Genomic DNA, 16,209 nt, shown 5'->3' with positions numbered 1-16,209 from the left:
GGAAATGCTGACTTGTGATTCAGACCCACCGTCGTTGGAAGTTATGACGTAAGACGTTGGGTCTGACCACGTGAGACTACTGTTTGTGTATCATTCTTTGTTGTTTTGTGTGGACCACAGGAAGAGTAGCTGATGTTTCTGCATCGGCTAATGGGGATCCTAATAAAATAAAATAAATGTGTTATAGGTCTTGAGTATGGGACCGGTCTCTATCCTCACATGCATTATCTCAGACACAAATGACCAGACTTAAACAAAACTTGGGGGAATGATGCTTGTCACCACTGTGTTCTAGCATTTTCAAAATAAGTCACCATTTGTTACTGATTGGCCCATTCATGCAATGTGACACTCGTAGCGGATGACGTGTACCATTGACTTGTATTTATTTTTATTTTATTTTATTTATTTATTTATTTATTTATTTATTTATTTATTTATTTATTTATTTATTTATTTTATTTATTTATTTATTTATTTATTTATTTTTATTTTATTTATTTTATTTATTTTATTTATTTTATTTATTTTATTTAACCTTTATTTAACCTTTATTTAACCTTTATTTAACCAGGTCGGTCCCACTGAGATACAAAGGCCACAGGCCAAGATAGCAGCATAAAAGAGATAAAGTTACAACATTAAAACTGACAAACACCAAGACACAAACATGCGATAAAACGGGCAAAAGCAGTTACAATGTTCATAAAAAGGAAGGAATTTGCTTCTATTTCTCTCATTAGATTTTTGAAAGTTCCAAGTGGAACAAGTTCCTTCAGTTTGAGGTTGCTCTGAAGTGAGTTCCAAGCTGTAGGTGCAGAATACATGAAAGCATGTCAAGATCAGTGCGGATTTTGGGGACATTTAGCTGGTAGTAATCGGCTGAGCGTAAGCGGTAACTACTGTGGGCTCTAGAAATATAGCCACAGAGGTATGGTGGAATTAATCCAAGGATGGATTTATAGATAAAAATGTACCAATGGATAAACCTACAAGCAGCCAGAGAGGGCCACTCAACCCTGGCATATACAGTAGGGTGCAGTGGTGAGTATGGGCTTTGACAGCCTGTGACAAACCTCAGACTCAGAGCACCATGATACACAGTGTCCAGTGAATGGAGACAATAGACAGGGGCATGCATATACTGTACAACATATCACCATAGTCAAGCACAGTGAGAATTTTTTCCTGGCAACGAAAATAAAGCACGACCTGTTTCGAAAGAAGAAACCCAGCTTCAGTTTCAACTTTTTCACAAGGCTTTCAATGTGGAGTCTAAAAGATAAATGATCATCAATTAAAATGCCCAAATACTTATAAGATGACACTAATTCGATCTGAGTGCCCTGCAGAGATAAAACATTGGGAGGAGGATCTGTGGTCTTCCTGCCATTTGAAAACAACATCAATTTTGTTTTTGCTGCATTTAGGACAAGCTTGAAATCAATTATTTGAGACTCAACGATATTAAAAGCAGTGTGCAAATAGCCAATAGTAAGAGTGGATCCAAAGCAATAGATGACAGTGTCATCCACATAAAAATGACACTTTGCATTAGGAACATTACGGCCCAGCTCATCCACATAAATGGTGAATAAAATTGGACCCAGGACCGAGCCTTGGGGTACACCAGATGATACATTTAATATGCTGGATGAGCTGCCTTCAAAGCATACACACTGAGACCTGTCAGACAGCTGATTTACAAACCAGCCAGCTGCTTGCTCAGACAACCCAATAGTAATTGTTTAATTCTCAATATGACATGGTCAAAGGCCTTGGAAAGATTGACAAAAAGTGCTGCAAAGTATTTTTTCTGATCCAGTGACTCTATTATATCATTTGTTACTTTTAGGGAGGCTGTAATGGTGCTGTTTTTTCCTGAAGCCAGCTACCCAACAGACATGTGGCCATCATTTGGAGCAGAAGGCAAGGCCGTGGAGGCAGTAGAGGGCAATACTGGAGAGGCAGAACAGAATACTTGGCAAACAGAGAACCAGAGGCAATAAAATGCTTATTAAAACACTCAAGCAGTATTTTAGCTTTCCTTTCACTAATTTATGATCTTAAATTGCAAGGCTAGCATGCTTTTTCTCCCATTGGACTCTGGGAATGGGAATGTTGGCCGTTCTTCCACATTTCACTCCACCTGAAGTGTCAAGGTCTCTCCTGAACAGGCCTATTCACCAAATAATCCAATTTAGCACAGGTCCCGTTGCTTGCTGATTTCAATACAAGCCGCTTGCCTGCCAAACCGCTGTGCGTTCAATACCACCTCTTGACGCGATGGGAGCATTTAAGATAAGCCATCTCTGGCCTCTCTAATTTGTCCCCTGTCCAAAGACATAGAAATCCACCCAGGTGGGCGAGAGCCAGCACAACAAACTACTTGTCAAGTCTCTTTTGTTTAGCCCTGATGGAGTGGAGCTGTGGAGGGTAAAAAAACAAAACAAACAAAAAACAACACCAGAACCTTCTCTCCTCTCACTCTCCCCCGCCATATTAGCAGGCCAAAGCATCTGAAATGCAGTTCAAATCAGCCCTTACCCCGCGGAGGCTAATCGGGATGAGAGGCCTATCGCACTGGGGGGTGACACGGGGGGCACCTGGGGGCATGGCCGAGTGGATGGCTGGCGCTCTTTGTTTTTGTCTAACTTGAAGCTTACAGCACTTGAGTGTGACAGGGAGAGTGGGAACGATTGAGGCCGATTAGACACAGCTGTCACTCCAGTCACCCTCCTTTATGAAGCGGCAACAATGACTGTGGGCTCGATGGTCGGCTGCACGTTGGTGGCATGCATGCATATCACACCACACAGTGGGATGTATGTGTTGTTAGGTGAACACTTGGGGGGGGGGGGGGGAATTAACAGTGTATGATCACTTGTTGTGCATGCTCAGAATATGCTGTGTCTGCGTTTTTCTATTGCATCAGTTGCATCTCTATTTTGGATGCATGTCTGAGTATGCATGGCAAGCCTTGTGTGTGCGTGTGTGTGTGTGTGTGGGGGGGGGGGTTAAATAGTTGTTTTGGAGTGTTTCTCTCCTCTTGGGTGCGAGCCCTTCCTGCCTGCATAGCCAACAATGAATGGCTATCAGACACGCTTTCCAGGGAATAGGAGGCCACTGCTGAGGTGTCACTGCAAATGAGAGTGTGGCTACTGAACTCTGCCACTGGCTTCGTGGAGGAATCCTGAGCCAACATTGACCTTATCTGACCTCCTGTTAAAATAAACTGACCTGTCGTTCAGCTAATGCTAATTTGTGAATTCAAATAATTGCATAGCTCTGTTGAATACTCAATTCTGATTGGCCAATGAAGGTATTCTGAAGCCACAGTCAAATTTTAATTATTACTTTGAATTCATTTGGAAAACACATTTTTGATTGCAGCTTAGAGGCTGAACGATCATACTCAATTGGTTATGTTGCTTACAGTTCTGCTACAGCGTAGTGTGGATAGCGACAGGCATTTCTATAGTTGGATGCTAGCTACGGACATTTCTAGTTACTGGATGCTAGTTACAGATGTTATGCGTACAGTTCTGTCACTGTGTAGCTCATGGATGCTAGTTACAGACATTTCAGTTACCCTTGGATGCGAGCTACAGATGTTTCGCATTATGGATGAAACTATTAATTTAATGATGAACCGTCATCAAATTCCCAATGGTTAATATTACCATTTCAATTTTTAATCATCATTAAAAGTCTGTAGTGTGGCAATTAGGAAACAGTGAGACAGTAGACGTAGGTTGGTCGAGGTAGTTTACTTCTCTCCACATAAAGTGTTTACATCCACCGCGGTTAGCAACCACACATAACAAACCTAACCCGGAACCGGAAGTACAGTAACATTAACCCCCCCTCTTAAAGGCACAAGTCTCCTTTGGTGAATGTCTCTCCTAGTGTCTCGATGTGGGTCACCACAGTAGGTTTGATTACCACATTTATTGCTGCTGCACAGAGCACTATTCGCTTGTTTATTAAAAGTTTATTAAAAGTGTCCAAATTGCACCAAATCTTATCGGCTTTGTTATTATTTTAATGTTTATGCAAACAAAAAGTGTATAGTGCTGCTAATTGTATTTGTGGTTTTCAATATAAAACCTGGTGAAATGATTTCAGTGAGTGTATCAGTACTTTTGAACACAACTTGCAAAATGCTATTTGGCTAATGCTTCTCTGATCCCCAAGATGTTTCCCTGGTCTAGGATCAGTCCATTATGTCTGTGCTTCATGCTTCTCTGATCTCCAAGAGGTTTCCCTGGTCTAGGATCAGTCCATTATATGTCTGTGCTTCTGGTGTCCATTCTCCCCTACCCAGTGTGTGATCCTGAATAAGTTTGTTGGCATGCCTGAGGAGGACACAGTCACTTACCGGGCCTTGGACCTGTTGGAGGAGAACAAGTTCTGGGCGGGCCTGGTCTTCGTGAACATGTTCCCCTGGACCAACAAGGTCCCGCCTCATGTCAAGTTCAAGATCCGCATGGATATCGACATAGTGGAACGCACCAATAAGATCAAAGACAGGTAAAAATCAAATTCAAGAGAAAAAGAATAAGATCTGATGATAAATTTAAAGTTGGATTTGTCGGTCTGAAGATGGATGGATATGTGTGTTGCTCAGGTACTGGGACCCTGGCCCTCGTGCTGATCCTATGGATGACCTCCGCTATGTGTGGGGCGGCTTTGCTTACCTCCAGGATATAATAGAGCATGGCATCATCAAAACTCAGACGGGCAAGGAGTGGCCACTGGGCGTGTACCTACAGCAGATGCCCTACCCCTGTTATGTGGATGATCTGTGAGTGGCTCGCTCGCTCACTCACTCACTCAATCTCACACACATCTCTCCTTATTTTGATTGTTCTTTACTGATGTTTTCTCTCATGTGTAGTATTGTATTGTATTATTGTGTATTGTAGTATCATTCCTTTCAAGACCTCAGGACCACAATGGAAATAATTGTAATGACTTTATTGTGATATCCTTGATGAGTTATTTTATGCTGTATGCTTGTTGGTGTAATGTATTTTTTTTAATTTGTCGAATAAATTCATTCATTCATTCATTCAATCATTCATGCATTCAAAATCTTACATGAATCTTAAATACATGTAAATGTATTTAGTAGTAGTAGTTTATGTATTTAGAGTATCAAAGTAAACAGACACATTATGGAAACTGTCCCCATAGTTATATTTTTTCATAAATTATTGGAATATTAGATTTGACATACATGTACATGTATTGTATGGTTATTTTTATAAACATGATCAAATGTTTCAAACATAAAACATTGTAACTAGTAACTAGTAATAACTAGGCCTATAGCTAAATGTATGCTAATGGAGTAAAAGGTACAACATTTCTCTCTAAATTGTAGTGGCGTATAAGTACAAAGTAACATAAAATGGAAATACTCAACTGAAGTACAAGTACCTCAAAATTGTATTCAAGTACAGTACTTACTTACGCATCCCGTGATCCTGGTTCTCCATATCAATCACTATTTCTTACTTCTCTGTCTCCTTTCTTCTCCTCCTCCTACTCTTTGCAGCTTCATGCTGACGCAGAACCGCTGTTTCCCGATCTTCATGGTGCTGGCCTGGGTCTACTCTGTGTCCATGATGGTGAAGAGCATCGTCCTGGAGAAGGAGCTGCGGCTCAAGGAGACCCTGAAGACCATGGGCGTCAGTACCGGGGTCATCTGGTCCACCTGGTTCATCGACAGCTTCCTCGTGATGGCCACCAGCACCGTGCTCCTCACCACCATCATCATGGTAAGGACCAATATTGACCAAAAACAGTCTGAAGATATTCTTGGTTCCGTTAGTGTCAAGTTTGACAGCAATGGAACCAAGACAATATTCTCCTGTAGGGCTGGGCAATACTGTATATCGATATTCAGAGGACAATGGAAATAAGCCTGTGGCTTTGTTGTGTTTTTATCCTCGACAGTTTTTTTGTGTGTTTTCATAATGTCTGTATTCTGTGAAGCAATATTATGTGTGCTTTAAAAAAATGTCAAATAAACCTTACTTACTTTATACAATAATATCAATATCATGATATGAGACTAGATATCGGCTTAGATTTTGGATATCGTGATATGGCATATGTGTTGTCTTTTCCTGGTTTTAAAGGCTGCGTTACAGTAAAGTGATGTCATTTTCTGAACTTACCAGACTGTTCTAGCTCTTCTATTATTTGCCTTTACCCACTAAGTCATTATCCACATATCAAAAATCTCATTGTGTAAATATTTTGTGAAAGCACCAATAGTCATCCCTACAATATTGTCACAATATCACTATCGAGGTATTTGGTCAATTACAGTCTTGTTTTAATAAAAGTGCTTGTGATATCTCACATTGTGGCTTTGACTTTCAACTGAACATTTAGCCCACTTTGTAGAAAATACAAAATAAAATAGAGATATCATGTATCGCTATTCAGCCTAAATATACTGAGAGATATGATTTTTGGTCCATATCGCCCAGCCCTCCTGTACACCATGGTGAGGTGAGGCATAAGTTACCTTTAACCTGAAAACATTGCCAATGAAATGTATTAATGGAGTTCCCAGTCTGTGGGCTTTATACTGCTTTCTAACCCATCCATGATTACCTTGACTTTGGCTTTACTGGAATTCAGTGGATGGCTGAATTCAGTGGATGGTTGAATTCAGTGGATGGTTGCATTCAGTGAATGGTTACATTCAGGGATGGTTATATATAAAGGATCAGCCGATCAGCATTTTTGTAAACAAACGAGAACTTGGAACTTGGAACTGGGCGGAAACGGCAATAGGACCCTATGCAGTCTGAGCTTGAGCGTCTGACTCTAGCCGGCTGACCCTGTTTACATTTAAAAAACTGCGACAGTTCACACAACTTTAACATGACATGCATATTATACATCAAACTCTTGAGCTACTTCTGCTCTCACTCAGAATGTCAAAATATAAGCGATGTGATGTATAGTTTTTGAGATATTAATGTTTGTTTGGCACGACTCATACTAGTTAACTGCCACAGTTCCGGGTGTTTTGCGGTGTCGTGATGTCATGCTGATCCCTCGTATTCAGTGGATGGTTATACTCAGTGGATGGTTATATTCAGTTGATGGTTATATTCAACATGAGCTATCAGCTGCTCTCGATCTATAGCATCCATATCTCATCTCTTCAGTGAATCATTACCAGAATATTTTCCTTTGACTGTATAACGAGGTGGTGATAGAGGCTTAGTCATTCCCCTCACTGACAGTTATTATTACTACTGTAATTTGTTACTGTTGTGTCAGCTAGCCCTCCTTTCCCTGTTCTCTCCATATAGTCTCTCATACTCCCCCTGCTCTCCCTCCCCACCTCCTCCCGTTCCCGACCCCCCCCCCCCCCCACTATTCTAAAGCATGGCATCCATTCTATTTTAAAGCATGGCACCCATTCTCTTTTTTTCGCCCTTCCCTGCTCCTTTCCCCACCTCTCCTTCTCCGTTCTCTCCTCCCCCACATTTCCCATTCTCTCCCCACCTCCTCCCTCTCCCTGATCTCTCCTCCCCCACTTGCCACCGCTCTCCCTCCCCCCTCCTGCTCTCTCCTCTTTCCCCCTTCCCCTGCTCCTTCCCCACCTCCTATACTCCCCAACATTTCCCATCCCCCCCCCCACCTCATCACTCTCTCACAATCTCCCTGCTCTCCCTCCCTTCTCCTGCTCTCTCCTCCGCTCTCTCCTATATTTCTATATTTTCTATATTTCTCTATCAATTGTTCAATGTGTTATCATTATTCTGTAATTTGCTACTGTTGTGTCAGCTAGAATTAGCATAGACATATTTTCTGTGAAGCCCTCTGGGACATGCTTGTGAATTAGGGCTATACAAATAAACTTGACTTGACTTGACTTGACTGACTCACTCACATGCTTACAGATCATTACTGAAGGGACTGTAAATACAATGACATCATGGGAAGTCCTTCAAACACTTGGCAGGAATGGGACCGATCAATGATTAACACTTAACACCTCACTTGTCCTCTCAGTGCAGAGAACAGGTTTCGATGGGCTGTTGTGACCTCTAGTGGAAGCTTTTCGTCTATTTTATTTTATTTCACCAGGCAAGTCATTCAGAACAAATTCTTATTTACAGTGGTGGCCTGGCAAGCGACAACAGCCACTATGGGAAGGGAAGATGGGCCCGAATATAAAAACATGGTAAAAGCACCAATTCAACAATAATAACAACTAAACATAGGCAGAACAAAACACAGGCAAGCAACAAATGAGATATTGAGAAAAACTTACATGGTAGAAAAACAGTTGCAGCAATCAATAAGACTGTCTGAGATGGCATCTTTGAAGACAGAAATGGGAATAAGTTTATTAAATTTTAAGGCTTTTTTTGACGAGCATTCCAGTCACAGGCAGCAGTGGATTGAAATGATGCAAGACCGAGGGAGGTGTTGGTTTTGGGGATTTTTTTTATTGGATATGGAGTGAGGACTGGGTGTTGGGTGTGACAGACATTGGTGCAGCAGGTGGGTAGTAATTAGCACTGTCGCCTCACAGCAAGAAGGTCATGGGTTCGAAACCCAGTCCATCCAGGTCCTTTCTGTGTGGAGTTTGCATGTTCTCCCTGTGCTCGTGTGGGTTTCTTCCGAGTACTCCAGTTTCCTCCCACCATCAATGTCTGATAGAGTTAATGGGGGGACGTGGGGCTAGTAACCCCACCCTGTAAAGCCCCACTTGCTACAGAAATCGCAATTGCAGTCTTCCTCTGTATGAGGAAGACATGCATGAATACTGTGCATGGTATCGTCACCCATGTATACCCATGAGGTCCTTGCCAATCCCCAGCTTTAGCTGTGGTGGGGCATTCCTGTCCGTGTTGGAAATTAACTTTTGCATAGAGGCAACAGGATTTCCTAACCAGTTTAAAAGCTCTGTGTATGGATTTAAAGTGGAGATGAAGCATTGAACAATACAAGTGTGGTTTGTTTGCTTTGTACCTTGATGTCACATGCATTATAGCTCTTGTCTATGCAGCCAGGCTTCAGCGCTGCTTGTTGTTTACTCACCGGTAAAAATGGAGCACGGACATACTAACGTTAGTAAAAGCACAGATGGAGGACCATCAAAATTGCACTTGTGAAATGAATGAATACTGTGGGCCCTATCGTTGCAATCGGCGTAGAAACTGCGTTTAATGCCTAGCGCTAGGCCACCTAGCGCAGTTAGTGGGTGTGGACCAGCGCACTCGCTATCTTGGTATCGGCGCTACACGCAGCCTCAACCATTATAACCACGCCTTTTAAGCGTAAAATTATGCATAGTCCGCTCATTGGAGAATTGCAGTAAAGAGTCACACGCTTGCCTTTTAAGCTCCAATTCCTGGACAAATCCGGTAAAACCAGACAAAGCCAAGCGCTCTGCCCCCCCCCTCCCTTCATCCAGTCTGTCTGTCTCCATATATAGGCTATTATTCCATATTATTATGCTTCTCAAATCAATCTAACTGCAGTTTAAATACCGCAAGCATGTAAATACCCTACACTATAGCAAGATCAAAGTGAAAAGAATGTTCTAAATGCATCAGCTAGAAAAATATAGCCTATTAGATTGGTGAAAGTTTGTCCAGAAAGATATCATTTTCTCTCGCCTGCTGCAGGAAGGATCATGCACATAAATGCACATAAATATACCCTACATTATGTAAAGTCATTACATAAATGTGTTTTTATTGTAAAACTAAATGTGAAGTAGGGCCAAGTTATTGGAGCGGACATCACGGTATAGCACATGACAGTAGAAGCACGTTCCGCTGTCACTTATCTAAATCACGTTAAATCGACAAGGGATATATATAGGCCCAGGAGGACATATATGTTTCACATAGGGTGGTGTTTTCATTTCGATGTTTTATTTGGTCCAATATTGAAATGTTCTACAATTGCAGGTTGTGTTACCATTACACATTATTTTGGGAGCATGTAACCATATATTTCGGCTCATTTGGTTGCTATTTAGTAGCGAAATGGAGTACCACAATGCATGCTGGGACATGCCAGGCAGTGAACTGCCTGGCATGTCTCAGAGAGAGAGAGAGAAGGGTGACAGAGAAGAGGCAGAAGAGCGCTCCTCGCAACTGGCGCACTGAATAGGCCTGGTTTCAGAGAGAGACAGAGAAGGGTGACAGGGGAGAGGCAGAAGAGCGCTCCTCGCAACTGGCGCACTGAATAGGCCTGGTTTTCAAAAGCGCAAAGCGCTAAATTTACGCCAGTTGGGAAGATATCATTAGGCCGGCATTTAAGGCCGACACGCCCATTCTCGCCCATTCAGGGAGAGCGCCACGCCCATTCTGCCTAAAGCGCATTTGCCAGCGTAAAGCCATGTTGATATCTTCCCGAAGCAGGTGCAAGGCACGTTTTTTTGCGTTTAAGGCCCGTTTTAGCCCATATGAGGTAGGCTGTTTTTGGCATTTCGGGAGAAACATCGGACCATGGAACATAGCGGGGAACATAGGACCCTATTTGGGAAAAGCGGGGAACATAGGACCCTTTTTCATAGAAAGGGTTCTATGTTCTACAAAAACGGGGAACATAGGACCCGGGGAATATAGGACCCGGGGAACATAGGTACGCTCCCCCACCGGAGCGTTCAACATTTGTTAAGCAAAAGTGCTAAAGCTAGCTGCTAGCCGACGAACGGCTTGTATCTCTGCAACCGTAACTCGTAGAGACTCGTGGGTGGCAGCGTTAGATTCGGGGTTAAAAAATACATATAGTCCTTTAAAGGCATCGCGATTTGACCTTCCATGTTGAGCATATAGTTTTGTGTGGCAAATATATTAGCCTAGGATTGCTATGTAGCTAGCGTACCACCATGGATGCTACTGTTTACAACAGCTAGTATGGGATTCGCTGTGCTGTGTTGTAGGCATATTCATTAATTTCACAAGTGCAATTTTGATGGTCAAGACAAATATAAACGGGGGAGGATAAACGTTTTTGAAATGTGGCAGATAGTTTACTCACCTATTTTCAGATCAACTGCAGAGGTGGGCTGAGAGACGAGAGCAGCTGCAGCCACAGCCGCCTTCTTCATGAAGAACAACAAATTACTTTACCACTGTCTTCTACACAATAGTGCTCATTTGAGCATCCAGGGGTAATACAAAATTATCCTCCTCGGGTCCGTCTTTCGTTGGGTCCTCCATCTGTGCTTTTACTAACGTTAGTATGTCCGTGCTCCATTTTTACCGGTGAGTAAACAACAAGCAGCTGCAGCCTGGCTGCAATGCGTGTGATGTCACCATCTAGCTTTCAACAACATGACGGCGCTCTACCAGTCAGTGTTGGCAGATACAGCTGACGGTTTCCAGGTCAAAAGCTGTTCAAAAACTAGCCCAAAATATTTGACGAGGAAACCTGTCCAAAACAAGCGAATCCTCCCCTCCACAGTAGCCTATCAATTATGCTACATAGGCTACATACAGTACACAGTAAACAAACTTTGATATTTTTACACAATCGATATTTTTACGCAATCCAATCGAGCCCAATTGGCCGGAAAACCAGCCCATCTGGCAACACTGGTAGCAATAGCACTCTGATGTGTGACCGTGTGTGGAGTCATGCATAGAGTGCTGGCGACTGGGTCGATTATAGGGGCCCGACTGGCCCCAAAAAGAAGAAGAGAGAGGGTCTTGTACTGTAGTAAGCCTGAAGGGAGGCCCAATTGACCATACAGAGTAAAGAATGCAATGCGTGGTGTGTTTTGTTCTGAAGGGGAGATTTGTGGCAAACCACATAGCAGAATGGCAAAGAGTGTCAAGTTCGGAAAGAGTACCTTTGCAAGCAGACCTGGAAATGTCAAACTTATTTCTCTGTGTCTATCGTCTGCAGGGAGGCCGTGTGCTGAACTACAGCAACCCGCTCATCCTGCTCCTCTTCCTGCTCACCTTCACCTCGGCATCCATCATGCAGTGCTTCCTGCTCAGCGTCTTCTTCAACAGGGCCAACCTGGCCGCCGCCTGCTGTGGCATCATCTACTTCACCCTCTACCTGCCCCACATACTCTGCTTCTCCTGGCAGGACCACCTCACCAAGGACATCAAGATCCTGCTGGTGGGTGTGCCACATCTTAATGGGTCCCTCCCACCACACTGTACCTGGTCCCTCCCACTACACTGTACCTGGTCCCTCCCACTACACTGTGCCTGGTCCCTCCCACCACACTCTACCTGGTCCCTCCCACCACACTGTACCTGGTCCCTCCCAACACACTGTGCCTGGTCCCTCCCAACACACTGTACCTGGTCCCTCCCAACACACTGTGCCTGGTCCCTCCCACCACACTGTACCTGGTCCCTCCCACCACACTGTACCTGGTCCCTCCCAACAAACTGTGCCTGGTCCCTCCCAACACACTGTACCTGGTCCCTCCCAACACACTGTGTCTGGTCCCTCCCACCACACTATGCCTGGTCCCTCCCACCACACTGTGCCTGGTCCCTCCCAACACACTGTGCCTGGTCCCTCCCACCACACTGTACCTGGTCCCTCCCACCACACTGTGCCTGGTCCCTCCCAACACACTGTACCTGGTCCCTCCCAACACACTGTGCCTGGTCCCTCCCCCCACACTGTACCTGGTCCCTCCCACCACACTGTACCTGGTCCCTCCCAACACACTGTGTCTGGTCCCTCCCAACACACTGTACCTGGTCCCTCCCACCACACTATGCCTGGTCCCTCCCACCACACTGTACCTGGTCCCTCCCAACACACTGTACCTGGTCCCTCCCAACACACTGTGCCTGGTCCCTCCCCCCACACTGTACCTGGTCCCTCCCACCACACTGTACCTGGTCCCTCCCAACACACTGTGTCTGGTCCCTCCCAACACACTGTGCCTGGTCCCTCCCACCACACTGTGCCTGGTCCCTCCCAACACACTGTGTCTGGTCCCTCCCAACACACTGTGCCTGGTCCCTCCTGCCACACTGTACCCGGTCCCTCCCACCACACTGTGCCAGGTCCCTCCCACCACACTGTGTCTGGTCCCTCCCACCACACTGCACCTGGGTAGAAAGGTTGAGCTGAAATATTATGATTGATTGGCCAATTGTAGTTCCAAGATTTATTCCCTCAAATCTTTATGCTATTTTGATCTTCCTGATTCCTTAGGAACTGGAGCCCTTCCGAATATTTCCCAGTCTAGACTCAAGACTAAAGATGATTCATTCTGACTTAGTTAGTTATACTTTATTGTCCCAGGGGGGAAATTCGTCACGGGCATTGCCTTTAGTTTGACAGACTTTGGGCTGTCCCAGATGAAAGATGACTGAGCAACGTGAAAGAAACGCAGAGATATCTTTGGTCGTGGCTACAAAAATGCTCGTCTTGCGTCGGGCAGTGAGAGAGCTTCGAAGATGGCCATTGTCACAGTCTTGCGACCAAAGATAGCCTAGGATCAAGGATCAAGGAGGATCAAGGAAACTTTATTGTCATATGCAGCAAACTACAATGAAAGTTAAAAGCCTCGGCCCATGACTTTGCTGTACAGTAGAAAAAAATAGAATACAGAAATAAACATGATAAAAGGTTAAAAAAAGTTAAAGGGTTAAAAAAAAGTTAGAACCACATGAAAGACAGTTAAAGTGCATTTAAGGGACATTTAAGTTGTAGTGCAAACTGTGCTTGTCCATGAAGTGCAATGTCTTTATATGTAGTGCAAAAGGAGTCTGAATAAAGTTCAGATACAGTAAAACTACTTGGAGTTCAGGCTCCGTATGGCTTGTGGGAGGAAGCTCTTCCTCAGCCGCTCAGTCCTTGTTTTGAGGCAGCAGAGACGCTTGCCAGACGGAAGCCACTGGAAGATGGCATGGTGGGGGTGCAAACTGTCCTTGATGATCCTCTTGGCTCTGGTGCTACACCTCCTGGTGTAGATGTCCTCGAGCGAAGGCAGAGCAGATCCAGTGATGCGCTCCGCACACCTCACCACCCTGTGCAGTGCCTTCTTGTTCTGGGAGGAGCAGTTACCAAACCATGTAGTGATGCATCTTGACAGCACAGACTCAATCGTGGCGGTGTAGAAGGACTTTTGCAGCGCTGAAGAGATTTTAAACTTCCTCAGCCGCCTAAGATGGTACAGGCGCTGCCTCGCTTTCTTCACTACCGCGGTGGTGTTTGTGGACCAGGTCATGTCTGCTGAGATGTGCACACCAAGGTACTTGTAACTGCTCACGAACTCCACTGTGGACCCATTTATCTCCAGCGGCATGTGCTGTGCTCTCTGCCCCTTCCTTCTGAAATCGACCAGCATTTCTTTTGTTTTGGTGACATTCATGTCCAGGTTGTTGTTCTTACACCATGATGTCAGCCTCTCCACCTCACTTCGGTAGGCCGTCTCGTTGTTGTTCTCGATCAGCCCCACCACCACTGTGTCATCAGCAAATTTCACTATGACGTTGGAGCTGTGGGTGGCTGTGCAGTCATGTGTGTAGAGAGGGAAGAGGAAAGAGCTGAGCACACAGCCCTGAGGGGCACCGATGCTGAGGGTGCGCATGCTGGATGTGCGGTTTCCAATCTTCACCACCTGCGGTCTGTCTGTCAGAAAGTTCAGTATCCAGGAGCGGAGTGAAGGGCTCAGTCCCAGGCTCCTGAGCTTACCGTCCAGAATGTGGGGGTCTATGGTGTTGAACGCAGAGCTGTAGTCAATAAACAGCAGGCGTGCATAGTTCCCCTTACCGATGTCCAGGTGGGAGAGGGTGGTGTGGAGTATGTGAGAGATGGCATCATCTGTGCTCCTGTTTGGGCGATATGCAAACTGCATGGGGTCAAGGTTGCTGGGTAGTGATGCGTGGATGAGATTTTTGATGAGCTTCTCAAAACACTTCATCACTATAGATGTTAAAGCGATGGGGCGGTAGTCGTTTAGGCAGGCAGGGTTCTTTTTCTTTGGAACGGGGATGATGGTAGACTTTTTGAAGCAGGAGGGGACAATAGAGCTGGCCAAGGATAGATTGAATATGAAGGTGAGGATTGGTGCTAGCTGGTCTGCGCAGGCTCTCAGCACTCTGCCTGGAATGCCGTCTGGGCCAGCAGCCTTCCTGATGTTCACCCTCCTTAGCGTTGTTTTCACATCCAGCTCTGTCACAGTTAGTGAGCAGTCACCTCCTGGGTCTAAGATGTTGCCAGCAGCGCTGGAGTTGTCCTCAGCGTCTGCAGCAGTGCAGCTCCCAGTGTGGCTGGCCCCGAAGCGTGCAAAAAAGACACTTAGGTCCTCCACCAGAGAGGGGTCTGCTTCAGGCGAGGTGGTGGCCCGTCCCTTATAATCTGAGATGGTTTTGAGACCCTGCCATACACGTCTGCTGTCACGATCACCCAGCTGTGCCTCCACTCTGTCTTTATAGCGCTGCTTTGCGGCTTTCACCGCTTTTCTAAGTTTGTATGACTCTGCTTTGTACACTGTCATATCTCCTGTGCTCTGCCCAGTTTTGTAGGCGGCAGTGCGTGCCTTTAGGGCCTCACGTATTGATTTATCAACCCATGGTTTCTGGTTGGGATAGACTTTTACAGTCTCCATGGGGATGATGTCATCATACAATTTAGCAATGTAGCATGTAACTACATCTGTCAGCTCATTGACATTGTCAGTGCTTGCTTTAAACATGGCCCAATCTGTAGCCTGCATTGCATCCTGCAGCTCGGTCTCTGATGTAGTAGACCAACGGCGCAGCTCTTTTGTTACTGGATGCGAGTACTTTAATCGCTGCCTGTACTTAGGTAACAGGAGGATAGCATCATGATCTGCTTTGCCGAAAGCTGGAAGAGGAGTAGCTTTGTAGCCATCTTTGTAGGGGGTGTAACAATGATCTAGGGTGTTTACACCTCTAGTTGGGCATGTGACATGCTGTTTGAAATTTGGCAGGACTTGTCTCAAGTTAGCTTGATTGAAATCGCCAACCACTATTACTGCAGCTTCTGGATGTTTAGCATAGTGCCTCATGATATTCTCATGCAATAATGACAGTGCAGAGTCAATGTTAGCTTTTGGTGGAATATAGGCAGTAATCAATATTATCGCAGTAAGCTCTCTTGGCAAGTAAAAAGGCCTGCACAGTAGTGATAACTGCTCAACATCAGGCGTGCAATTTTTAGACAGAGTGGAAATACATCTGGGATCACACCATGAGTTGT

General features: G+C 44.9%; 1 protein-coding gene across 1 annotated transcript in view; it reads left to right on the top strand.

Annotated features, from left to right (window-relative positions):
- LOC310771382 (retinal-specific phospholipid-transporting ATPase ABCA4-like) overlaps positions 1-16,209 on the top strand; it is a gene marked incomplete at both ends in the record, with an annotated part of 189,101 nt that overhangs the window by 64,995 nt on the left and 107,897 nt on the right. Inside the window, 4 exons of the mRNA XM_083631907.1 lie at positions 4,328-4,533; positions 4,631-4,807; positions 5,564-5,786; positions 11,911-12,132. Of these exons, the coding sequence (XP_083488033.1) occupies positions 4,328-4,533; positions 4,631-4,807; positions 5,564-5,786; positions 11,911-12,132 (828 nt within the window). The remainder of the gene's footprint in view (positions 1-4,327; positions 4,534-4,630; positions 4,808-5,563; positions 5,787-11,910; positions 12,133-16,209) is intronic.

The sequence above is a fragment of the Poromitra crassiceps genome (genome assembly GCF_964638095.1).
Source record: "Poromitra crassiceps genome assembly, chromosome: 2".
Classification (NCBI taxonomy): Eukaryota; Metazoa; Chordata; class Actinopteri; order Beryciformes; family Melamphaidae; genus Poromitra; species Poromitra crassiceps.
Note: the sequence above shows the minus strand (reverse complement) of the source record. Positions and strands in the feature narration are given on the sequence as shown.